This window comes from Labrus mixtus, chromosome 3 (assembly GCF_963584025.1).
Source record: "Labrus mixtus chromosome 3, fLabMix1.1, whole genome shotgun sequence".
Taxonomy (NCBI): Eukaryota; Metazoa; Chordata; class Actinopteri; order Labriformes; family Labridae; genus Labrus; species Labrus mixtus.
In genome coordinates this window covers 17,140,418-17,166,271 of record NC_083614.1, presented here as the reverse complement: position 1 = coordinate 17,166,271, position 25,854 = coordinate 17,140,418, and the positions used below count along the sequence as shown (strand labels likewise).

The 25,854-nt window shown below is 40.6% G+C and overlaps 1 protein-coding gene across 1 annotated transcript in view; it reads left to right on the top strand.

The window, feature by feature from the left end:
- fgf22 (fibroblast growth factor 22) overlaps positions 1-24,320 on the top strand; it is a 31,209-nt gene extending 6,889 nt beyond the window's left edge. Inside the window, exons 2-3 of the mRNA XM_061033418.1 lie at positions 19,462-19,565; positions 22,586-24,320. Of these exons, the coding sequence (XP_060889401.1) occupies positions 19,462-19,565; positions 22,586-22,780 (299 nt within the window). The 3' untranslated portion in view covers positions 22,781-24,320. The remainder of the gene's footprint in view (positions 1-19,461; positions 19,566-22,585) is intronic.
- The last annotated feature ends 1,534 nt before the right edge of the window (positions 24,321-25,854 follow it).

Here is a 25,854-nt window from a genome sequence, read left to right as displayed (position 1 = left end):
AAGTTCTATTTTCCATTTTTTCCCATGAGCACGCTGTTTTTTTTTTTTTTATCCAAAAGCTAACTCATCAGAGACAAAAGTCCTTTAGACTTGACATCATATTGAAGGACTGAAACCATTTTAAAATGTAAAATGAGGCTGTGGAGTTGGTCCATATCCTCAATGAGAACACATATGCATGGTTATAACCACTCTACAATTCACTTAGCAGACGCTTTTATCCAAAGCGACGTACATCAGAGAGTAAGAACAACACAAGCAAGGATCTAGAAAAAAGGGAACAATGTCAGTAAGAGCAAACGATCAGCTTTGAGTCTGATTGGAGACACAGGTGCAGACAGGCATTGCACAGAGGCAAAACACAACATTGACGGCAGTTCTTGAGAGCTCTAATCAGTATAGAAACCATCTTATAAGTCGTCGTTATCAAACAAAAACAATCGTCACAACCATCATCATCATCAATAATATCGAGACCATCATCAACCATATGTGCCTTTTTAGTGAAAGGTGTAAAATGAGTATTAGTGAGATAAGCTTACAAAAGTAGGCCAGCTAGTCTCACTCATGTGGCATCACATATTTGAAATCATTCACCAAACAAAATTCTGACCCCAAAAAAAACCAGTCAAAACTCACATCTCAGATTGGACAAATATACGCACCCACATGCACTGACATAATCAGAACATTGGGGAGACAAGTCACAGATAGCCTCAGTCACAGATAGACCAACATAGATCAATGGTTTTGTTTTGACCCTTTCAATAAAGCCTCTCACCTCCCTGCTCAAACTGAGCCAGACATCATGTCTTGGAAGGCGTTTGACTACTGGCCTAGAAATAAAGAAGCTGAAAGAGAACCCCTACCGTTGGGAGGAAAAAGAAACAACTTGGCATCACTTAATACAGCCATGGCTGACTGGCTAAAGCTAAAGGAATTTAAAGGTCTGGTGTAACTTCAGATCAAAAGGAGCATAGGACTGGGAGGCAATAGTAGCAGGAAGGAAATGCACCTGCTGCCCTAAAGACAGATATCCCTATCTGAACTATTTTGTCCAAATCATAAAGGAAGCAATAAAAAGCAATGAAATCAGGTGCCTCCGCCTTCCTTCTAGGTGATAGTTTGGTAAATCTGGGGCTACCCACCCCTTTTCATGTAATATTTATGTCAAAGGGACACATGGGCGATCCGTGGAATTTCAGTAGACTTTAAACTCTTTCTCTCTCAGTCACAAACAACTCTCACACATACACACACAAACAGAAACCAACAACCTGCCCATCAATCCGTGCGGCTAAATATTGACTTGCTGTCAAGCAATCAAGTCATAAAAATCTATTCTTAGAGCTCCTGGCTATGTGTTAGACAGGAACAGTATCTACCAATGACAAGTCTGACGAGAAATGTTGCTGAACTGTACCAACCATGTCCTATCTGCATATATAATAATAACTTATCACTAGAAATTGCTTTAAACTATTGCCCAGCACAAAGCCTGAGAGGGTGTCACAAGTCCCATAGTGCAGATAAAACATAATTTACTATTGTATGAGGAAATATTATGAAGAACAAATTTAAAGAAGACATGTCAGCAGTCCTGAATGCTGTAGTGTCATTCAGCAAAGATCTGGCTTTAATGCTCAGCAAAAACTATTTTTATTTTTTTTGGTGATTAATGGATGACATGCATTAATGGCACTAGAAAAGAACTTTGGAAATCCACAGAGTCATTAGATACATCCTTTTTTTAACTTGATATGCCAGTAAATATATCATTGCATTGTATATACTCTAGTTGTTGTATACACTTTAATAAACAAATATAGAAAATAATGGCACCTAAAGAAAAATACTTGCAAGTGAGTCCGATCGGACTTAATGCAGTTTGTTTGCACTTACTGACATTGTCCTCTTTAATAGATCTTTGCTTGTGTTGTACTTACTCTTTGATGTCATCGCTTTGGATCAAAGCGTCTGCTAAATGAATTGTAGAATTGTAGAACTTGATAAACAGTTATTGGAACATCCCATCTGCTGGATTTATCCTATGGGGACCATGGATATCTTCACAAACTTTAATGAAAGTACACCACTAGTTTTCCGGACAAGTCTGCGAAGTAGAGTGCAGATAATTCACAAGAAAAAAAAGAATCAGGTCACAGACAACAAGGTAGATATGCATACAATATTAACTGAACGCTGTGTTATAACAAATTCACAATGAAATCATATAATGATTGCCTTAGATTGAGATGAAAATTGTGTAAACATAGATTCATATAATTTGTCAGAATGTGTCCTTCAGGTTTACAACGTCAGAGCTGTTGTCATTTGGAGATTAAAGGTAAGAACTCCTGGTCAGACTGAATAACTGTACAGATGCTTTGAGACCATATTGTGTCATTTTTCCAACCACATCACACATCTCTACCCATACCTGTTCTGTATCTGTTCTGACAAAGTTAACATGAGCGGGATGTGAGTATCGTGTCAGGTCTCTTTGAATGTGTGCACACTTAGAATGCATGTGCCTGTGTTTATAGTTGTGCCATTGAGGGAGCATGAAGTGGACCCTAAACTGAAAAAGATGTGCATTTGCTTTCCCTAATGGGTAATATGAACCAGACGTGCGTGTGTGTGTGTGTGAGTGTGTTTAAGCTTGAGTGCACATGGGTGTTTTCCTGTCTGGAACGTCATGCTCCTCATTAGAACACAGAGGGTGGCACAAGGGTTTGCAGTTGAAGCAGGACGGTATTGTCCGGACCAAATATCTGCATGCTCCTGTGTCATTACTTGATTGATGGATGGATCGATTAATTGAAAGGACTTTTTTGTCAGATAAAGTCTAAAATTTGACTTTCATGACAGCAGCTCCATTTACAACATAAATATGAAAGACAAGTAAAGACAAGACACAAAGATACATACATTTAAATCAATAAATAAATATTCGAGGTCTTCAGTTTTCTTTTGATCCGGGATTCTGCTCCATTTTCAATTTAAGAATTTACTGTTCAAATGAGCGCTTCAGTCTTACCTTATTGAAAATTAGACCCTTTATCTCAGATTTGATTATAATGTTTGTTATTCACTGTTTAGAGCATGATTAGGATTGAAGACAATTCTGTTAGGAAGCCTTAACATGTTTTTATAATAGGTCAATTCAGTCTCTTCAATGGTTGGCCCATGTTCTTTGAGCAGATTTTTATTTGGTGGTACAATTGAGCGTATGTGATGATGAGGTTAACAAATTTAGCAGAAAGCTGCTGAGGTGATCATTGATTCATGCTTGCCTATCAGCGTTAGCGGCAGGTGCTGTTTCCAATGAGAGAGTAAAATAAGTAGCCCGTCATGGGAACTTGGTACTTTTTTTTAAAGAGCGTTCTAAGAGTTTGTTTAGTTTTTATTAAGACACTCTCGGCGCAACTATTGATTCATCTAAGTCCGTATTGGTCAGTGAAGTGCTGAAAGTTGGTGCTACAGGCAAACAAATTCTACTAGATGGGGCAGGATTTGCCACAAAGGCAACAAAGAAAACAGATGATCATCGCAGAGAAAGTGAATTTTGGTTACAGATCGCCTGGATGTTAATAAATAGTAAGAAAACATTAATGATGATGAAAAAGCAAAGACAGACTGATTGTAATGTAATGTGCATTATTTTTCTAAATATTACCCATGATATTCTCTCTCTTCTATTGCATGATTCAACTTTTCTTTTTGTTGAAAAAGGAAAAGAAAATCCTAATAATTGACGCAATCAAATTTCAATGTCAATACTTGTTGCTTTGCAATACTTTTTAATTAAAAAAAAAAACACCCAAGAATCGTGATAAAATCAAATCAGCGTATCCCCCCAGTCCTATTTTACAGTACTGAAGGACACTCAGAATCACTGAAGTACTGAAGTCTATGTACAAATGTATGTGTGTGTTTGTATACACATATCCCTCACCAACATTATCTTGTTTCTTTAGTTTTATCCGTCTTCCCCTTTCTACCTATCACCATCTCACTTTTCTGCAGTCTCCATTTCACACTGTCCTCCCCTGCAGTGGATAGGATTGGGGTCAGGGCCCTTTGGCTAGTGGAGCAAGTGACAGCTCTGACAGGGCCCTGATTTCACTCTTGTGCCCTCTGTCACCTCCCTGTATGCCCATCTCATTTTAATAATGTAAATATGGGGCCGGCTAAGGCCAGGGAGAATATTCTGTGTCCTGCTGCTCACTCACTGGAACCCCGCTGCACACCTGAGCTCCACATGCACACACTTTGAGTTGGCAGTGTGTTCCAAACTGTCTTGGATTTGTTCGGTTTTTCAACTGCTGTTGAATCTGTAACTAAAGGCAAAAACTACTACTTCACTTTGATTTACACTTTGAGTTAGACTTATCTGGGAACTCACATGAGACAGATCCAAAACAGAGTGTTTAAAATCAAAGAATATATTTTCCTTAGATATTGTTTATTGTATGGGCCAAGAAATACACATAAACCAAAATTCCCAAAATACAACTGTAAAGCATTTTTGTAAGGATTTTGGAAGCTTCTCTGAAGATTCCAAAATCCTGTTTAGATTTGCTAACATTGTGTTTTTTACTCATATTGTGTGTTGGATAACCTGCTGCTGTAACGCCACAATTTCCCAGTTTGGGATCAATAAAGTAATTCTATTCTATTCTATTCTATTACTTCTTTCAATCATCTCACCTGCAATATTTAATTCATGACTAAAAGCCTAGGTAACCCTATTGATAGTATTGGGTTGGCTTTTTTTAAATTATGGGAAGCTCCATGCACAGAAGACAGTTATACAATTGAGCAGAATCTACTCGTGGTAGAATCTGCACCCGTTTACCAACTGGAGAAGATTTGAGACTTCAATGTTTGGTTGGTTTCAGGCACCACTGTAAAATGATGAACCAAGTCACAACTCTCGGTGCTGTATTAAAAATAGGAAATGTTTGTTTTGTTGTGATCGCGACTCCGAGGTTGGTGCAAATACTATTCACAAGTCCTCACATCATAATGTCATGGATATATCTGAAACTCATTGTGAGTGTATTTTCTTACCAGTTAATATCAAACTCACTTGTGCTAATTGGAAAAGCTGGTATAAAAGCTGGACTTGAGTGATTTTCAGTATCCATGTTTTGAGTTTTATAAACCCAGGGTACATATGAAGGTAGGAAACTGAAAACAAGTCCTTTGTTTCTTCTGATTGCGTTTCCATGCAGACTGGCTGAGGCTGGTATGGACAGCCAACCAAACCAGCCACAGATGCAATACAGCAGCTTACTGCAATTTAGTTACACAGGGGAATGACCTCAGTCTAATGTGGATCCCACCATCCCAGCCGACCCTCCCAGGGCATCAAAGTGCGGGAAACTGCAGAAGCCGTGAGTCACTAAGCTCTTGGTGGGCAGATCTGTTCGTAACTATCTGTGAAACCTTTGATAGCTTGCTGTTTGCTTGTTACGGATGTGATGCATGATTTGGAGGAAGTTTGCCGTCCTTGATTAAAGAAAAAACTATTTTCTGTCGGTCAGACTGCGGCCCCTCGGTGCCACACAGGCACAGATGAGCACACTGCGGGCTTCGTTAACCTTTTTCACCTTCGCTATCCCTCACCCTCACTAACGCAGGACCTCCATCCAAGCAGTCGCCCGCTCCCTTCAGGTTCTCCTCTAGTGTTACCTTTCTGGGCTTGCCTACCCCCACCGTGCTTGTAAATTGGATGTTTGATCAGCGGAGGGTCTTTGCCTTCTGATTTAGCATCCTGGAGGTCCATAATTAACTAACTGATGTTCCATTACATCCAATCACAGCTTAGCATGTCCAAGGAAGTTAGTGTTCAGTGGTGTAACCACCATGGAGTGCATGCTGACAGGACATGCAGCAACACTAATCACTGATTGATGAGGAGAGTGTGTGTGGTAGAAAATATTTCAGTACCAGAATTTTTGACCTTTTAACTTAGACACACACACACACACACACACACACACACACACACACACACACACACACACACACACACACACACACACACACACACACACACACACACACAGATCCAGATGCAGATGTGGATGGTGATTCTGGACTATTGGGTCATTCTGTCTGGGGATAAATCAAAAGGGCTAATCTGTCCTGGGAGGGGATGGAGGGTAATTGTTTACATTTGACCCCCAACCTCACAGACTGTGGGAACGCAGCCTTTATCTATCAAACGGTAATTGGCTAATGAAACACTTCCGCAACTCCTCCACTAGATTATCATACACCAGTTGGGATTTGGTGAAGCAATGAGTGTGTGTATTAGTGTGAGTGTGGCGGACACAAGTGGCCCAAAAGGCATCCGACTTGGAAAATGTGGATGTGTGTGTTTGAGAGTAGTCTAGAGAAAATGACAGGATGCGGAACTCCCTGTGGCCATCTCCACTGGGTTATCACCAGCATCAGTCCTCTGGTGCCTGCAGCGTACTGATACATTGACAGACCACACATTAAAAGTTGTGTGGTTGCCAGTTTAACTTAAATTAAGGTTTAGAAAAGGATAATGTTATTCAAATGAAATCTTCAGTCCAAGGCAGGGCATCTTGTGTGGCGCTTGATGGTGATGTAGCAGAAGTGTTTGCAACATCTAGCCAAACTCTATAAATTGCATTCATATATCACAGCCTAGTGTGTGTTTTATTGAATTTTCTCATGTTTTATAGAAATTATTGTTTTATCACTCATCTGGGCGAAGTCCTGCCCAAATCAATTGAAAGACAAGAAAACCCGGGTGGGGAGGGTTGAGTTGTGGTGGTTGGTGGGGGTAAAAGAAAAAAAAGGCTAAAGTTACGGTGGTGAGACAATGTCTCTGAGGTCCCATCAAGTGAGCCATTCATAGATGCAGGCCTACCAGTTTGTGCAGCCAGGGAGACACTCCGAACGATTGGGGCCCAGGGTGGCCTTGTCTTTTTGTCCCAAGCTGACCCCTGCTCTCCCGCCTGGCCTCTGTGCCCCTCACCTGGCCTGTCCCAGCGCACTGGTAACAGGATACCTGTAATTTGCTCTAATGGCCTTTGAAAGACCTGGCTGGGCTAATCCCTGGAGTGCTTCTCCCAGCAGCACCGTATGAAAGGGGGTGGGGGTAACAGGGGCCGAGTACGAGTCCTGAAAGAGGACTAGCCTCTGGATTGTATGTGGGAGAATGTCACCCCTTGCAGTTGAGGGAGTGCGGGAGTCAGTTTTCAACGGATCACCGCCGTGTGGCTTGTTCACAGGCTTAAAAAAACTGTTTGTAGAAGAGGAGATTCTCTCTCTGGTTTACACCTCCCTCAGTGGCTCAGTCTGACAGGCATGGGAAGCACGCTGGAGACAGGCATGCAAACAAATTTCAGACAGTGAATTTCAGTGAATCGTTTCCAGATTCTTTTTTAAATTGTGCAAAGTAGTTTTTCACGGATGATATTTGCTCATTCAATAAAAGAGGAGATTGGAATCTGCAGTACTGTAGACAGGCGGAAATGAAGAGAGAGTGGTTTGACTTGAAGTAAGATGCTTAAAATGGCCTTTAGTGAAGAGCATGACACTGACAGACGAGGGAATATGATACAACAGGAGTATATTATCTGGATAAAAGAAGATGAATTCCAAACTTTCACTAAGGTTAAGAAAAACATCGGTTTTAGACAGGCTGCAAGATGCCTCGTCATTTGTCCCTGTGCTCTCAACACTCTTAGTTGAAAAAAGTTAAACTTTTAAGAACATTGCCTGGCTTTTCCATTACACTTCTCCCTCAGTTACCAATCAAAATCAAGCAGGGGCGGGACATCCGTTATCAACTTTGTCAACAACAATGGCGGAGGAGAAGAAGCTGATTCTTTTCCTCACACTGATCTTACATTGGCCAACTGAGACTCATTTTTTTTGTGGCAATTTCAAGGTGAAACGGAACATTGAGAGTATCAAACTCACGTATGAAACAGGATATTACCAGCAAAAGCTGGATTTACCGTTAGAATGCATTTGATTGTGTCCTTACCATAACCCTAACCCTAGACGCCAATAAGTACAGGATGTGTCATCAGACCTTTGAAACGTTTTACAAAAAGAGAAATACGGTTGTTTCATGTAAAAACACTCAGATATTGCTTTATTCAAAATTCTTTGGCAGATATTTGAACATTTAACACAGGAACGTTGGATTGGAAACGATGAAATATTATTAAGTTTTTTAGCTGCTGCTAATGCCAGGACATGATTCATGTCCATAATTTTTACTTTTTCTTTGTAAAATATCTCTAATACCTAATAAATATAAAAATTAGTCTTTCATAGTAGCTCCAGTCTTCTGACTACTCCTAGCACTTTTACCATACATGTCATATTCACCCATTCCCTCCTCTTTCACACAGTGATAAAAGAGGCTGCCACGTAAAGTGCTCAACCGCTCAACAGTACTAATCCATTCACACGCATTCACACAACGCTGGCTGGCGGCCGGAGCGATTTGCGGTTTAGTGTCTTGCGCAAGGACACTATACGTGACTGTGGAGCTTGGGGATCAAACCACGTTTGAGAAACAACCAACCCTACAACTGAGACACAGCCAAATTAGGCATACAGAGCAAAAGGTCAATAGGGAAGTGGAAGTAGTCTAATACAACTTCTTTAAATTAGCAACAGTTAGGGCTCCTGAGAATTACTCTGAAATTGAGGTTGTGGGCTGTTAGACGACACAGGCCCCATAGATGTTTGCATGAGAGCAGGGCTGTACCTGGCACAAGTAACCCGAAGCAGAATTTGTTTTGGTCTCCCAGTCAAGCTCACAAGACACACAAAATGTATGGTGCCCCAAAAGAAAAAAGTGCACTCGATCAAAACCAACTTGATAAAGTCACAGAACTACATCAGGTACAAACCATAGGTTGTGCAATCATTGGCACAACAGCATAGGTTGACATTTAACAGGCGACATTTAAGAAGAACCAGCATACTCACAGGAGGTACATGAAAAGATTGCTTTTAGAGAACAGTGAGGTTGTCAGGAGCGAGAGAGGCTGGAGTGGAGGGAACGCTAACTGATTGATCGCGTCGTCGTCAGACACTTGCCTGGTGTGAAAAATCTACTTTTCCGCAAACATGTGGTCCTCCATAGTTGATGAAGCCCTAAGCACAGCACATGTCCTGCATGTAGGTAGGGACAGGCCTGCATGAGAGGCTCTTTAATGAGGTCCAATGGCAGTACCTGATGCTAAAAAATGATAATAATAAAAATAGCAAAAGCATTGGTGGAAAAAAGGCATATGCCATTGAATACGGACTGAGATAAAAAAAAAAGGAAAAAGAAGCCAGGAGAAAAATAATCTTATCAGAGTCATCTTCCCTCCCGGGATTTTGATGGAATGTGGGAACAACAAGTTATATTTGGGCAGGGAGGAGAAGCCCTCTGCCAGCCTTTTCTTTCTTTTCTTCCTGTCCTCTCTATCCATCGACCCTGATCTTTTGATGTATTCTGCCACATGCAAGGGGATTGCCTCACCCAAAAACACGCACATGCAGAGCAGGTTTCCTTGGTCCTATTCCCTCAAAGTACATAGGACAGTTCACACAGTCGTAATAGAGTGACAGCACACATGCACACACTGTGTACAGAGCGATTATGAGAGTGACAGCATGTTTGGATCTGGGTAAGTTAACGTGTGTCAAAAAGAGAAAAGGCAGTGACAAAATAGCCCTGTTTCCTGTTTCCTTTGTTGTTACTTTAATTATGTTCTTTTTATACTTTGTTTGAGCCAATCAAACATGACTTGAGGTTACAGGATTCAAAGCTGTCCAGGAATACAGAAAACACTGTTCAGACTTCCAGATAGCACCAGTACTCTGCATGTTGGCTGGAATTTGTTGCTTTGACTCACATGAGTTGAATGATCGAGGACTTTATTTCAAACTAACAATCATCAAATGTTTTATGCTTTTTCATATCTTCATTTTTAATTGTTTTACCTTCAAATCTAAGACCAAAGGCAGGCTGAGACAGACATAGACCAAAGGGAAGAAGTAAGGGACAGACGGGTAGTAAAAAACAACCCAGCAGATGGGAGACAAGTAAGGAAAAAAAGACAGGTACACTTTGCTGCGACTGGACCCACAGCTAGTAACTCTGCAACTTGGGTCGACCCACAAACACACACACATTTGCACAAGACCCCCCCCCCCCCCCCCCCAAGCACACCACATACAAGCAGCAGAAATCCTCTGCTGGAACAGTGGAGCTCTCATAGTCAGTAGCAGTTACAGTTCCTGTAAAAGAGACTGTAAATGTTATACTGCTTGTCCAGAACTGGTTGGTCATTTAACCCATGAAGGGATTGCATCATGTGAATTTTGAGTCTGGTAGTGTTTATTCAAACAAGAAATAAATGTAAACGTTCTCTCACTTAATGTTTGAAACATTATGGACGGTGATTCAACAATACAAGTTGTTGTTTTTTGTACTTCCAACTTTAACCTCAGACAGAAGAGCATAGAGAGTGTGCTTCCCCTGACTTAAAAGGTCCATCATTCAGGGCTAATGTTATTGATGGTGTAGCAGCACAGCATTATAACTAGAACTGTTCTGTGAGTGGGCATAACCTGCATTTGTAAAAAAGACAGAAGGGGGTAAACCTGTGAAGGGGTACATAGAGATGAGCAACTTTTTATATAGTAACTTCATAACATCATAAGTCGGAGCGCAATCAAAGAAGGCCTAATTTATGATATCACTTCTGATATAAGGCAGAAAATCATGATGGCAGCCCAATCAGCCATGTAAAAGTAAGTGCTCTGTCCTTTGAAAACAGATGCAACACACCTGCTCTGATATTTCCAGGGAGGGAAAAGCATGAGAGAGATGAACCAGTGAAAATTACAAACTGATTTATATCCAAGAGATTTACTCATTCTGTCCAGATTTGCTGTAATGTTGTAGTTACAGGAAATGTAACATGGTGCCTTAAAGTACATGCTGGTAGAAGGAAACCACAGGTGAAGGAATGAGTGTAACATGATTAAGCTGAGGGAAAAAAAAGGGAAACTATAATTTACTTTACTTTGCAATTTTGGAAATCACTCGGGTTCATTTTTTTGCACATATATCATTACTAAGATCAGTTAGATTTCAGCAACATTTTTTCCCCTCTATTTTAGCTCATATCAACAACGTTTGAACACACTGGCAACTGCTAATCAAGAGCTGTGTACTCCGAATGGAGCGGTCCAATGAGAGTTAAAAGTTTGGTTGATCATTTTAAACTTTTCCTGTAAAAAAATTTGTAATCATTCTCTAATTCACTGCCGCATCGTGAGACCATGTTTAATCTTGCCTTACACTCAATTTGGGCGAATTCTGTGCGTTTGTGTTGTGACTCAAACTCATCCGCTGATTTCAGATAATAAAGTTTGTCTGAAAGTGAACCGTGCTCTTCCTGTCATTGCTACCCTGACCGGACCAGCTCGATTTTTACCTGCTTAAGATCAAAATGAGAATGACCTAAAAGACGTAGAAGGACTTTACATGAACCCTCCAAAAACGTGTGTCAAACATGAACCTTCTGAACACCAACAGATTAAGGGCGTTGCTTTTTCACAACAAACAACACAGTTACAGGTTAAGATGACTTAATCGGGGTAGATTGTCTATTTGAAAGGGAGTGGAACACTTAAACTGAGTTTCCTTGAAATCTTGACCTTTCCGTGTCTACACTGTCATATTCCACAGAGAAATGTCGATCAGCTTTCATATTGGCCTCTTATTTCAATGAGATCATCTCTTACACAGTATCACAGGCCACACAGGAGAGATATCAGTGTGTTGTTAATGGTCAGGTTTCTGGTATACAAGCTTCCTGATGAGATCAGTGTGAAGTCTTTGGGTTTTTATTTCATTCACACAAAGATAATTCAACAAATAATTTGCAACATGAAAGTCATTTTTACATTTTTACAAGCATCTTTTTCAGACAGAGCATAAGGGCAGAGCCCTACTCATGCCGCTGACCCACACTTTTTTGCTGACACACTATTGGACTTGGATTAGATCCGTCACGACTTGCTGAGAGCCATAATCAAAGTTTTTGAGGCACAACATTGTGTTGTCAGGGCATAAACAATGACCTCTGACCAAATCATTGTCATGATGATGCTTTATGGACTATTAAATGAGCATGCAGTGTGCAATCATCGCTTGTGTGTCTTTGGCTGCCTCTTTGGCTTTCCAACTCATCCAGCTTTGGTGACATTTTTAGGTCATTTTTCTTTTTTTTTTTAACCCTTTCACGCATTCTGGTCACTACAGTGGACAGCTATTCAAAATCTGTTTTCTACTAAATGCACTGGTTTTGAAAAATTGATTTCACATTAGCCACTCCAGTGCAAGTCAGCCCATACACTGTCATCCTTTGGCCAGCAAGTGTACCAAAAATGTCTTCAAAATCAAGATGGCCAATGTAACTCACAAATTTCATGTGGTTCAGGAATATCTTGCATATCCTGTTATCTAGAAGAGCCTTGCAGGTTATAATTTTTTGAAACATCAAGTAACAACTAAGGAGCAATGGTATTATGAATATATTTTTTTAAAGCAGTAGGACACACGGCAACTTACATCCTGCTACATCCTACTCATCCTGCTTTCTTTTTACAGTAAACCACATCACACACTTTGAATCTGAGCTGTAGAATATGTTGTTGAAGCATATTAACTTCATTTGACGTGTCAGATGAAGCCAATGCCAGCACGTGTCAGTGACACCTGACGACATTCTTCACTAACATTAAAATCATCATATAGATATTGTCTATCGTGTCACTAATGGTCTTTTGTAGGTCATATAGGGGCATTAGCATTGACTTAAGTGTGTTAGATCAAACACAGGAAAAACAGGAGCTGGTACATCAAACATTTTTTGTTGCTTTATACAGACAAGGCCAGTCCTCTTCAGGAGAAAAATATAATATCATACATTGTCACACATGGCTAAGACAGAAGCCCGCAGGCTGCATCAATCTCTCACACAGAAGTCATTTGGTTTGTACATTTTAGTCTTATCACAATGAATGGAACAAATCAAGATAACAGTGCGCATATCTCTACTCGTAAGCTGTCATAGGATAGTATTACACTCAGTTTTACACATGGAATGGAAAATTGTGTAAAAAGCAGGCGCCACCTTGCTGAAAATGTCTCAATCTACCCTTCAGTCAATCTAATGACAGGCTTCGAGCAGAAGCTGAGGCGGGTTTTAAGCCTCCTGACGAACCGTTACATCGCGCCCACCTGTCAATCATGTCAGCTTCACGCCTAGCTATGGATAACATGTATCATCATATTCAAAATCAAAAAAGAGCCGTTTTTTAAAAAATTCACCCCCCGTACAGTGTGTGCCAGTGATGACAATAACTAATCAGAACTATTTGGTTTTTTTTGTACCAGGCTGTAAACATGTTTATTTATGCTGTAAAAACAGTGTTTTTGCCAGTCGTATACGTGACTTCTTGTGTTCCTGGAGCCAGCCTCAAGCGGACACCCGACGATCTGCAGGATTTTGCACTTGGTTGCCGCTTTGTAAAAAGTGAGCAAAGAGATGTCTGCAGACAACACCTAAAAAAACCAACTTCTCCTTTGTAAAAAAATTACATCTGCTTACATCTAATTTAATTCATGATAATTGACCCCTGAAGTAGTGCGAATCTGTTCCCAGTTCTAAACTAATACATTGGCTGTATCAGTATCATAATCTTAAAAGAGTAACCATAGCAACAAGGATGCATGTCAAACCCTATTAAATGTTAATTTGTTATTTCAGGCTGTGGCAGACAGTAAACATGACCTGCCATTTGTTTGTTCGGTCCTGGTATTGATTGGGGACAGTGACATGGCTGGTAAACGAGCTCCTCATGTCAAATTGTACTTCATGTCAACTGTAAGCAGTGTTACTGACTTTTAGTCTTTCTAGTTTACTGTTAGTAAGCCTCGTTGCTAAGCCAGAGCGTTCTATGAACTGTGCTGCATAGTAGAAATATCTGAAAGTCAAATCTGGATTATATCAAAACCATCCTTCTCCACAAGTCCTCTCTAACATCTGGTTGGTATTTTACTGTACATTCAAGGGTTAATGGCCAAGTTTCCGTATCATACCACCTGTGATGGCCTTCACCAAAGCGCCTGTTCTCATGGTAATCTTTCAAGGTGTTTAGAGCAATAGTGAGTGATGCAGCCTTTGTCAGCGCAGGCGGCTGCTTCACCCAGATCCAGACCCTTGGAGGGGGTCATGGCAGATCAAAGGTGCTGGTCACAGCCATTAGGGCCCAGCAGCCCAGACCCGACATGAAAAGCTTGTGTTTTGAAAAGGAGGGCAGAAGGAAAAAAACAACAGGGACCTCTTCGTTTAAAAAGCAAGCAAACTGTGAAATAATTGAAAAGGTATGTCAATCAAGAGCAGGGCCACAGCGGGAACTCCAAGATTCCCAGGCTTTGCTCTGGTCGAGCACTGAGCCATGGAGAGCTGCTCAAGGGTGCAACCCAAGAAATTAAAGACCTGGGAAAAGGGAAAAAAAGAAGACCGGAGGAACGGAGCAGAAAAATTTATTTTCCTCACTCTCTCTGTGCTCAGTCTTTCTCTCTTTGCGGCTTGAAATTCGGGATGAAAGGAACCATTTTGCCACACTTTGTAGAGGCCCATTCAAACTGCTCGGTCATTAATAAGATCTTGTCTAGCTCTTCACCTCTCAGGTGAGTAACAAAGATTTATTGAAGCTTATAACCAGCACCTTCACCCTGTACTTGCTCCCTCCTCCTCCTCCCCTATACCATGAATCTGACAAAAGAGAACCCCGTGAGAGTGTCTCCCTCTTTCCTTTCTGCCCCTTTTTTTTTCAAAGTCAGAAAAGGCTTGAATGATCTGACGATGGGCTAACGTCCAAAAAATAGGGGATGGAGAGAAAGAAAGAGTATAAAAAAGACTGGGTGAAAGACTTTTTCTATGCTTTAAAAAAATCCCATAGAGGAGAAATAAATGGCAAGTCCACAGTTGACTAGACTCGTATAGTGCAGGATTTGCTTGTAATGGCAGCTTGGGCTTATTGACAGTCCCAGCCAAAACATGTCAAAGGTTAAGAGATCTTGCCAATTGCAAGTGGGAAGCCAAAAGTACCTTTTTCATGAGCTCAATAGGGCCATGAGTTGATACTTGCTCAGCAGAAAGCGGAGCAGGAGTGACCTTTGCAATGTGAACTCAGAAACAAAGAGTTAATTTGTCGCCATTAATTCTCTTTATTCTTTCCTAAAGTGATACTTTTAAAAAACAGTTTAAAGATTCACAATTTGGAAAAATACTTTTTACATTTTTTCCCCTCAAATGACGTTATTGGTTACACAAGATTAAGTAACACAAGGCTTGCCCTAACTCAAATCCCTTGATAGATTATTAAGTCAAAATTCTGGTAAAAAATGTTGACCCTCAGAAAAATGTTGCAATATTAACTCACATATCTCCAAATCTGTAGACTAAGCAGCTCATGAATCTTACCAACACTTCCAGTAATGTGACCTTGGGATTTCAGCAGTTAGGAAGCCCCTCTAATGGCCTGGAATAGCTCGCTCTGATTTCTCAGGCTTTGAACACAATGGAGTGACTTTTCAAAGGGGCGACTGGGAGTTATATGGATCTAACTGGTCTTTATAGATGTGTGGTCAAGCGTCCAGAGCCCAAGTGATTCCTCCAGACTATGTGAAATCCCCATTTCATGTGCTCTGATCTTTTGTGTCGTCTGGTTGCTACACCAGCATGTTTGAATGGAGTGACATGCAGGGTACCTGCAAGACCAGGAGCAGGAGAAAATGACAGTCCTTCTGTATGGTCAATACAAGTACACAGATATTACAAGTAGACCCAAAATGGTCCTTGTTTTTTTTTTTAATAAAGTGCTTTACCAACTCCATCGTTTTTATGTATTTAATTCTATCTAATCATTAAGTTTTCTCTTTTCAAATCTTTAATCCATTTTTTTTTTTTATTGTTCCACAGCCAACTGTTTTCAAAACTGAAACAAAAATGTGTCCATGTGCTTATTTTACTTGTCCCTAAAACCAACCAAGTTGTTGTAGTGAATGTCTTTAACCAAACCTTTACCACAGTTTTGTCAAATCCTAAGTGATACATTTCTTCAGTAGTTATTGATAGGTTTTGTTGTTAGAACAAATGTCACAGATCAACCAAATCAACTTTAATGTTTACTCTTTTTTCTTGATTTATATAAATCTAGTAAATAAATCTAGTTTTTTGTTACTTTTAAAGCCTGATATGTTCTCTTTTATGACCAACTCTTTGAAATGTCTCAGTTGTGACAAACATCCTTCTGACACACCTACTGTGCCTGGAACCCAAAGCAGCAAATAATGGCAATTACCGCTAGCACCACTTTCAGGCACCAGCGGTTTTCATTGGCCTGGACTAATATCCCATAAATCCTTGCAGCGCTCCAATCACCAGCCGGGCCTCAGCTAATTGCTTATGAGTCCCTTGCACGCTCCAGGTGCCACCGTAGCACACCCGGTGTTTGTAAACACAGCTCGTAAAGAGGAGGCTGCCATCTAAGTGTTAATGTTTCCTCGGAGGATCAGAGGCGATGCGGGAACGATGGGGGTGCAGCTGGGTTTGTACCTGGATTTCCTCGACTGAGGCATTCCCTCCTTCCCTGCAGCTGTGTGGAGCCTAGAGAGGTTTTCTTTTACACGCTCCTGTCAGAGAAGAAAGACACTCAACAGGAGTTTGTGTTTGTTTACCTTCCTGTGCCTTTCTGTCCTCCTCTTTACTCTTTGTACTCCGTTGTGTCTGTGCCTGAAGTAGATGACCTCACAGGGTAAGCATGGCTGGTGATGTTCAGAGCTGAAGAAAACAAAGGTTTGAGATAGTTGCGTGCTTAGAGAGATGGGGGCAGCAGATGTGTGTTTTTTAAGTTTTAGAGCCCTTCAGATGTGTTCTATGAAACCAGAAACAGCAGTCTGATGACATTAACAGCCATCCTGCGGGAAACAGGTAGTTACATGGTAGTATCTGTGCATGTTGTTAGAATATGGAATAGTATAGTGTTGGCATAATCAGGACAATAGACACATATTGTAAAATCGTCACAACATTTTAAATGAAATTATCACATTTTATAAGTCCATGAACGCCTGAATGCCAATATATACATTTAAACAGATTTGGGCGGCTGAAATTGGGACAATAACCATAACTTATAAGTGGCATTTTAGAAATCAGTGAGTATTCAGTCATCTGAATTAGAGAAATCATGTCAGTATAATTTACAGTTTTTGGCAACTGTTTTTCTTACTGCTCCTTGACTATTTTAACACAAACAGAGGGAGACAGATCAGAGTTCTTGGATTTGTACCTAAACAATTCATGCCACATACAACATGGAACCTCTGGCAGTCAGTAGCCTAATGACAGGAAGTATGGTGAAAGAAAACATTAAACTCCTTGTAAGCATAAATGGGCATCTGAGTCTTATATTCCGATTACAAATGACAGCACCGGCTATTTCAGCAGTAGCTGCCCCAACTATTACCGTAATCCGTAGGAACTTGAACCGGATGGGTTGCTGGTCCCAATGTGGACCGAAAGAGTTGGTCTGGTTGCTGGAGAGGTGCCAGGTCACTTCCTGAGTACCGAGGTACACTCGAGCAAGGCACTGAACCCTCAACAGCTCTGGCACGCTTCCTGTGTAGCAGTGTGTAGCAGCCCCACTCACACGTCTCTCCATTAATGTATATCCACAGGTCCTGTTTGTGCATGTGTGTATTTTGGGCTTGTGCGTGTGAGAAGCAGTGTAAACCAGGATTTTCCTCAGGGATTAATAAAGTTTTTTTTTTTATTAGGTTTTTTGACAAACAGAATGCTCCATTTTTTTTAAACCAAATCCATGGTTAATACTTCCAACCTAGTATTCTTTTTGTCCCAACCTTTACCAAACATTTGCCATAGGGTCTTAATGTCATTAATCAGATTTATTGACGGTCTGGGAAGGCACAGACAACAGATTTCATCCTGTAAATCAGCCATCTTAGAGCATTCGAATTTAAATAACTTCTCATCTTAAAGGCAAATTGTGTATTAAGGGGGACTTGAAAAAATGTGAGCTTTTCTTTTAAGCATTCTGAGAAGGAAATGTTGAATGATTTTTTTAAATATGAAACATAGTAACTTAAGTATTTGTGCCAATTTCAGCCTCACTATTCTCTCCAAAACAAATTTGGATTTGCACAAACAAATACGGCAGCACCTTTGAAACCCTGCTGTGAGCGTTTATTTTTCATTGCTGGATGGTTTTAACAGGCGAGAGCGCTGAGGAACTCAGTCAGGGCCTTGTACAGTAATGTGGTTGTACGGATGCAGCTGGGGATGGTCAGTCGGATGGCCAGGTGCCCGCTGTTACTTCTGTGACTCCTTCATTTCCTACCAGCTTTGGGTCACCCTGTCCTTCATCACCTTGATCTCGTGCTATGTTTACAGCATCTGTCCAAGGACAAGAGTCTCTTTTTTTGTTTTGTTTTTTTACAAACATCCAGCAGGGCCTTGCCTTTGAGCAACAACACTACATGTTTTCCCTGCACGGACTTGTTTCCAGGGGTGTAAAAAGAGGATATCGTGCACTGATCTGATAACAGGCCCCATCAGGGTGCTTTTGAAGGTGTAAGTGGGGAAATAAAGCCAGAAAAAATAAAACCATCCAAGAGAGAGCTTCATCTTCAGTAATTAGCAGCTATTCAGCACCCTGTGGTACGCCCTCGGGTCATCTCCAAAACATCTCCCTCATGTAGCCATGACAATGGCTGCATGCCTTTTATTTTTGTATGCAGACAAAAACCAGATCAAGAGTTAGCCACATGGGACTTGTTTGCAATCACTGCCCAGAGGAAACAATTAGCTCACAAGCTTGGCAGCTTTTTTCATGGGTTGAAGTGTGCTGGAGAGGATGCTTAAGAGTCCAGCAGACACAGGTTTTTATGTCCCTCAGTAAACAATGTAAGGCATCATCACATCTGGAGTCTGGAGGTTTAAGTGGCTGCAAACAGCAAGGCAGAGTTACATTGTGTTGACCAGGATATTGTCTGAGACAAGGGTGCATACAAGTGTCTATGTGAAAATATTCACAATTTCCCGCCTATTTGGGTATAATTAACCTTAACCTTCTGTTTTTTAATGCATTTATCTCCCCAGGTCTTCCCACAATGTAAGCTTGCTAAGGTCATTGTGCATGTTCTATTCGTCTGTGTGTGTTTTTTTTGTTCTTTCTCCCCAGAGCATATGCCTGTCTGGAATCCTAATCGCTATTGATTGAGTCTCTTTTGATGGTAAAACTACCAATGCTAGATGTTTGTAACCCAGACTCTTGTTCTCTCCTTTATTTTTCCAGGCCTGATGGAAATCCGATCTGTCAGTGTGGGAGTTGTCGCCATCAAATCTGTCAGCACTGGGCTGTACTTAGCTATGTCCAAGAAAGGCACGCTCTTTGGATCGGTGCGTATACAACCTGGAAACAATGTTTCCGGAGGTCAAAATGGGAGGGAAAGGGGGAAGGGAGGTGAGGGTATGGGGAGGTATAGTATGTGTATAGGGGTCCCAAATGAGTGCCCACCCAAACATGTTTGATTCTGGAAATGTCAGGAATCCTCTGCTGTGAAAGTCCAGAAAGGTCAAAGTGTTACAATCCTTCATTGCTGTACACCTGGCCGGGCCATGTGGGATGATACCTTCAGCCTGAGTTGGCGTGTTCCACTGTCAAAATAGATATCAGTGTAAAGAAACGCAACCACAAAAGACAAAGAGCCAGCTGGACTCCTCAAAGTTCTTGCGTGCCATCTGCCTGTTGTTCTCACATGAAGCTTTTAAAAGAAATCACCTCTCTTTGTTAAAATCATCTAAACATCTGACCTGAGGTGTGCGGTATCTGCAGCTCATGTATTTATATCTTGGAGAATGAGGGACAAGCAATCAGTCAGCAGCAGTGATAACACAAGTGCCTTCAACAGCCTTACACAGTAAACATACCTGAAGACCCAGGTCTTTACTTAACTCCCATAGTAACAAAAAGCAGTGAATCATGCCAGTCAATGCTATCTGATGTAGTCAGGGCCTCATTAAAGCAGCTATGATAAGACTCTGAGAAGGAGATTGCGTGGAACCTTTTGTCACTTTTATCTCTCAGGAATCTTTGACAAACTGATAAGGCACACTTTAGCTGACACTCACTCTACCTACATAGATCAACAAATCTCTACAAGAAGTGGGAGTGGTCGCCTCTCAACCAAAAAAGGTAGAGGGTTCAATCCCCAGCTGAGCAACATGTTCGACGTGTCCTTGGGCAAGACACTTAACCCTGCATTGCTCTCGCTGCTTCGGTGGCGGTGTACGAATGGATAAGTGTTGTACTTACTCTCTGATGTACGTCGCTTTGGATTAAAGCGTCTGCTAAGTGAATTGTAACATCGTAACATTAATTTTAAAAAAAATCCTTAAGTTCACATAATAACGTTTTAAAGTTCAAGAAGAGGTCTGTCAAATGAACCACGTGGTCTGATTGGACAAAAAGCATTCTATGAGTTCAACACCACTGGGACTTTTCACAGTGTGTGTCACTACACCTGAGGTTTTCTCAGTAAGGGATAATGTTCAGTGAGCGGGTTGTTAAAGTGGAACAGAAACCCAGACAGGGGGAGCAGGACCCTGACGCTTAATCACTCTGTAGGGGTTTCGTCGTGATAACCCGTTACATTATCCTGCTTATTTCATGGATACTATACAAATTAACCAATCATTTGAAAATAAATATTGATTTGTAAATGATATAATTCATTTAGAAAGGATTTGTTTATTCTGCTAAACAAATAGTCCAATGGAATCCAAAGTTAAAGATGCGTCCACAACAACACTCAACTCTGTAGCCCTCGTAAAAAGAGTGAACTGTTGCTTTCATTACTTAGATTAAACTGAACATTTAAGTTAACCTAGCTGTTACCTACTCACATTAAACTGAACTTTTCCACTGATGGTGAAGTAGAACACGGTGAAGAGATCTGCGTCATCATTGCAGCACCCGATTGAGTTTTTCTGCCCCATAATGTCCGAATCTGTTGACATTTTTTTTTCATTCAGCAGTCTTTTAATGCCACTGTATCCCATAGCACGTTCCAATTTTGTGTTAACTTTATGCGCTGTTTTCAGTTTTGTAAATTTTCTCTATCACAGTGTTAGTTTTGTACGTCTTTTATCCTCTTTTTATTGCATCAGGTAAACAGACCAACATTAAATTAAGCCAACTTCTAGCCGCGGATTGATATAATTACAGTTGGTCCTACATGGTCTGTGATAAGAGGCGCATCCCTCGCAACCGAGGGCTTTTCTTAGAAACGGTTTGTTCTCTTTAACAACTGTCTGCTATTGAGGGACAGCGGACCATTGCCATGCATAACTTGCCAATCAGAATCAAGTTTTTAACACAGCCGTGTAATAAACACTGTTAATTAACATCACAGTTTTATCAGACTGGATAATAACTTGAAATCACATAGACCATCAATGCAACTGTTAACATAGTCTTAATCCACTGGCTGCATGGTGAATGGAAACAGACAGATACATGTTTGAGAACAAAGTAACTGGTCTGTCTGTTACATGAAGTCACAAAAAGTAACCAGACTGTCGGGAGAATTTGGGGTTTGCTTGGAAATAGTTTAGTCAAGTTGTTGAAGTAGTTGTGTTGGAAAAAAACAACTGAGTGATAAAACTATCAGAAATAATCTTCTGGTACTTTTTTTTTTTTAATACTATAGGCTGCTTGTAGAACAGTTGTATAAAACCAGTAGCACACTTGAGGTTGGGCTGATGTAGGAAACTGAGTATCAGCAGGGCTGACATTGACTTCTGACAACATCACAGCCGTGCTGATATGCAGTACAATATCCCTCTTCCTTGTGTGATATTGCTTGATAATAATGGTATTATGTGTGGAATAAAAAGGTATGTTCTGGTTTGTGTTGTACTTTGGCAGCAACAATCTTTCCAGTAACAAAATCCAGGTGACTCGAGATATTTAACAGACCTAATTGTGATCAGGTTCAGTCACTAATCACTTTTCAGAGATCTGTCCCAATGAAAACTTAACCATGAGGCCTGTAGATTATTTTGAGTAACATCAACATTGTTACTGGAAAGACATGGTGCTTTCCAGTTTTTTAATTGGAAATGTCCAATGCCTTGAGTAGCACATACCAAATGCCAATCTTCACTTCTAGACTAAAAAAACGTTTCATGTGGCTCTCAAAAGAAACCCAGAAGAATACGTTGGGTTAGAAAAACACTAAAACAACATATCAACTACTCTAACACCTGGAAAATCCTTCAGTGCAACAACAGACATTAACCTTTGTGCTCTTCTTGGAAGCCGGCCTAGCATAGCACAGCAGGAATAGCAGTCAGACGCTAAACACTCATCTGTTATAACCTCCTTAACCTTTCTGTCTTCATCTCTTGTTTTTCAGGTGAAGTATAACCCAAGCTGCAAGTTCAAGGAGCGCATCGAGGAGAACGGCTACAACACGTACGCCTCTCTGCGCTGGAAGCACGGTGGCAGGCAGATGTTTGTTTCCCTGAACGGAAGAGGGAAGCCACGGCGAGGTCACAAGGCCCGACGAAGGCACCCGTCAACTCATTTCCTGCCTATGCTCCCCTCCTAGCTGCCCAAGTCTGAACTCTGACCAGCAACCAACTGGCTCACTTGACTCACTAGTGTTTTAGCAGTGAAAGTGCTCTTTATCTTTATTATCCCATCCTCCTGTCAAAAAAAAAAAAATACATTTGATGAGACTTGTAACATTTGTAGAGGTAGTATGATATGTACTTTTAAGTTATTTCCTCCGTTTTCTGATGACATTAGAAGGCTACAGTATCTGTCTGCATGTCTGCATATAAAGCAGATGTTCACTGACTTTGAGTGACTGTACAAGGTACAAAAAAAAGAGGAAAAATAAGATTGGAAACCTCTGGTACGAAAAATATGATTCTTGTCAAATCTGTAGCGATAGAAAAGTATCACCTTTGACCTTCTTTGACTGAACATTTTACAGTTTTAAGCTCCTGTGAGAAGTTTTAAGCTGGTTATGAAACAAACTGAAAATAATACTGAGGCCTTTCAGTGACCTACAAAAGCAAGCAAGATCATTAGGAACAAGATGAACTATATTCCTTTGTAATGCCTTTAACCACTGCCAGAGGGTAGGTGTTAGATGAGCTTAGAACAGCACGCTGCCCAAAGATGCCTTTGTCGACGCTTTCATCAGAAAACACACTTTAACATTTACGGGACAAAAGCATCGAGGAGATAGGACCCACTGCTTTGGCCCCTTTTGGGGACAGCTAAAATGGCATGAACTGAAAGCTCTCACAGGAACTTGAAATGCTTCTTGGGATATATTGAAAGGACACTAACTATTGTTAAAGGGCACTGGTTTTCACCTGAGCTGTGGAGACAAGATGAAAATCTCTTCTGACTGAAATAATTGTGTTGTTCTGTCTTTGTATGTCTACATATGACAATAACACAACAGAAACTAAGCTAACTACTGGGATAACAAGCTGAATTTTCTGACATGACCTTTTGTATGTTTGTGCATGCTTCTGTCTGCTTCTTCCTTTCAACAATCTACAGCTAAGATTCAGATTCTTGGTTTTTAGTTCAGTCGTGAAAATAATGATATAATAAAAGGACACTTGGACTCATTTAATGCATTATAGCAGCTGTAGGTACGCCAGTTCAGTTGTCTTTAGCAGGTACCTCGATTATTTTATACACAGTAGTAAACTGTTACTGTCTCCTTGTCAAGTCTTGCTAACATTTCAACAATAAGGCTGATGCTAATAGAACAATTAATATATTTAAAACATTTTGTACTCTTTAACTGTTTGAAGTTGGTGAATATTGTAATTGTTGACTTTCTGTGTTGAATTCTGGTCATACTGGTAAGAAAAAAAGAGGGGGAAAAAGACATCATATACAGCTCATTTTGTATGGTATTACTGCTGGTACTATCTAGGTACATTTGTGATCCATTTATCATAAACAGCTTTCATAGGCCAGTAACAGTAGGTTGTATATAAAGGCAAAGTCTCAGAACAAACCGTGTTTAGATTCATTTCAGCTAAGTAAAGTTATTTGAGTGCCTTGGTCCATGCTGAGTTTGGTAAACTTCAATAAAAAAAAATGTGCATAAATCATGAGTCATGCTTGCAAGTCCTTTTTTAAATCTCGAGTGCAACTTTGAAGACAGAATTGAAGGTGGTGGTGGGGGGTGGGGGGGGGACGTGTCTTGTGTGTGACAATGATTGTTAAGTGCTGGTAACATCTCCATCCAAGCTGCCCCAGATAATCCCCGTCCTCATCATAATCATGAAAAAACTCACAGCAGGAGAGGCGTTGATGTGGAGGACCTCCCCGTGTCTGATGAAAGCTACGTGGCTATGAACTATGGGACCGAGCATCGAGGTCATTTACACACAGACGAGCCCTCCAGTGGCACAGGAGGCCACTCTGTCTTTTCAGCAAACAGAAAAGCGAGGCGGTGATGAATAGTGGCTGTTTGGGGTGAATAAAGGCCAACCTTTCAGCCTGTCATAATGTGAGATTACTGTGACGGGGTACATGTCTGGTCAGAATGGCGTGAAGTCACACTGTAGCTCAGCTCTGTCTGGGTGCAGCAGTGAAATATCAGTATGGGGGGTCTGGTGGAGCTGTTGCCATGCAAATGTAATTGTCCTCAGATATGCACCATTGAGAAATGGTTAAATTTCTAAAGACTGCTTGTAATTGTTCTCTTTATGTTACTGTTTTATTTATCTATCAAATCTTTTCATGTAATTTTAAAGAAAGGTTTATATTATATCGAATGCACTTTTTTTGTGCCAGAGGTTAGCTTAGAAATGGAAACCACTCACATGTCTGTATGGTACACAGGGGCACCGTATAGGGGGAAAAAATCAGGATGATTCTAAGGGCCCTCGACTGACTAAAGTAAGACGTTACCATACAAGATTACTGCCAATAAAAAGTAACTTGTTTCTTTACTACATTACATAATAATAGTACTTTTGGTTTCCAAATCAAAACCCCTTTGCAACACATGACATATGTCCGTTATATTGTCCAGCCAGCGCTTAGCACACAGTATGTCTACATCCGGTCTTTGCACAGCCTGGTTTACAGCCCATTATCTGAAACCCTGCAACTAATATCAGGAATAACAGACGCCGTAACCTTTACACCTCTTTATGCTAAAATTCTGACCACGAACTGGGAAAAGGCATATTAGGCACTGTTGTTTCAATGAAGACGACTGAACTTGAACTTAAAGTCTATCATGATATTGTGTCCCATTTGTCCAAAAATTCAACATTATGGGGGTATTTCTCCAAAGTAAATGCAGCCCCCTCTGCCATTTTGCAAGTTGAATAAACTGAGTACATATTCATATGTGCAATTAATCCAGTTTTTATTTAAATTATGAATTTGGCTTCACATGATCATGAAAACAAGACAATCGAGATTACTTTTATGCAACAGTATCCTAATTTAATGTTGGATTCCTGACTTGTTTCATTTTTTTTTTTACAACAAAAAAGTAATCCGAATACTTAGACATGTTACTTTGTAACGTATTACACCCAACACTGGGTGTAATACACTTTGCACTTTTTTCATGAAAATGCTGACAAGTTAGCAGTGTCCCTTTGTTTTTGTGCAAATACAGTGTGTTTC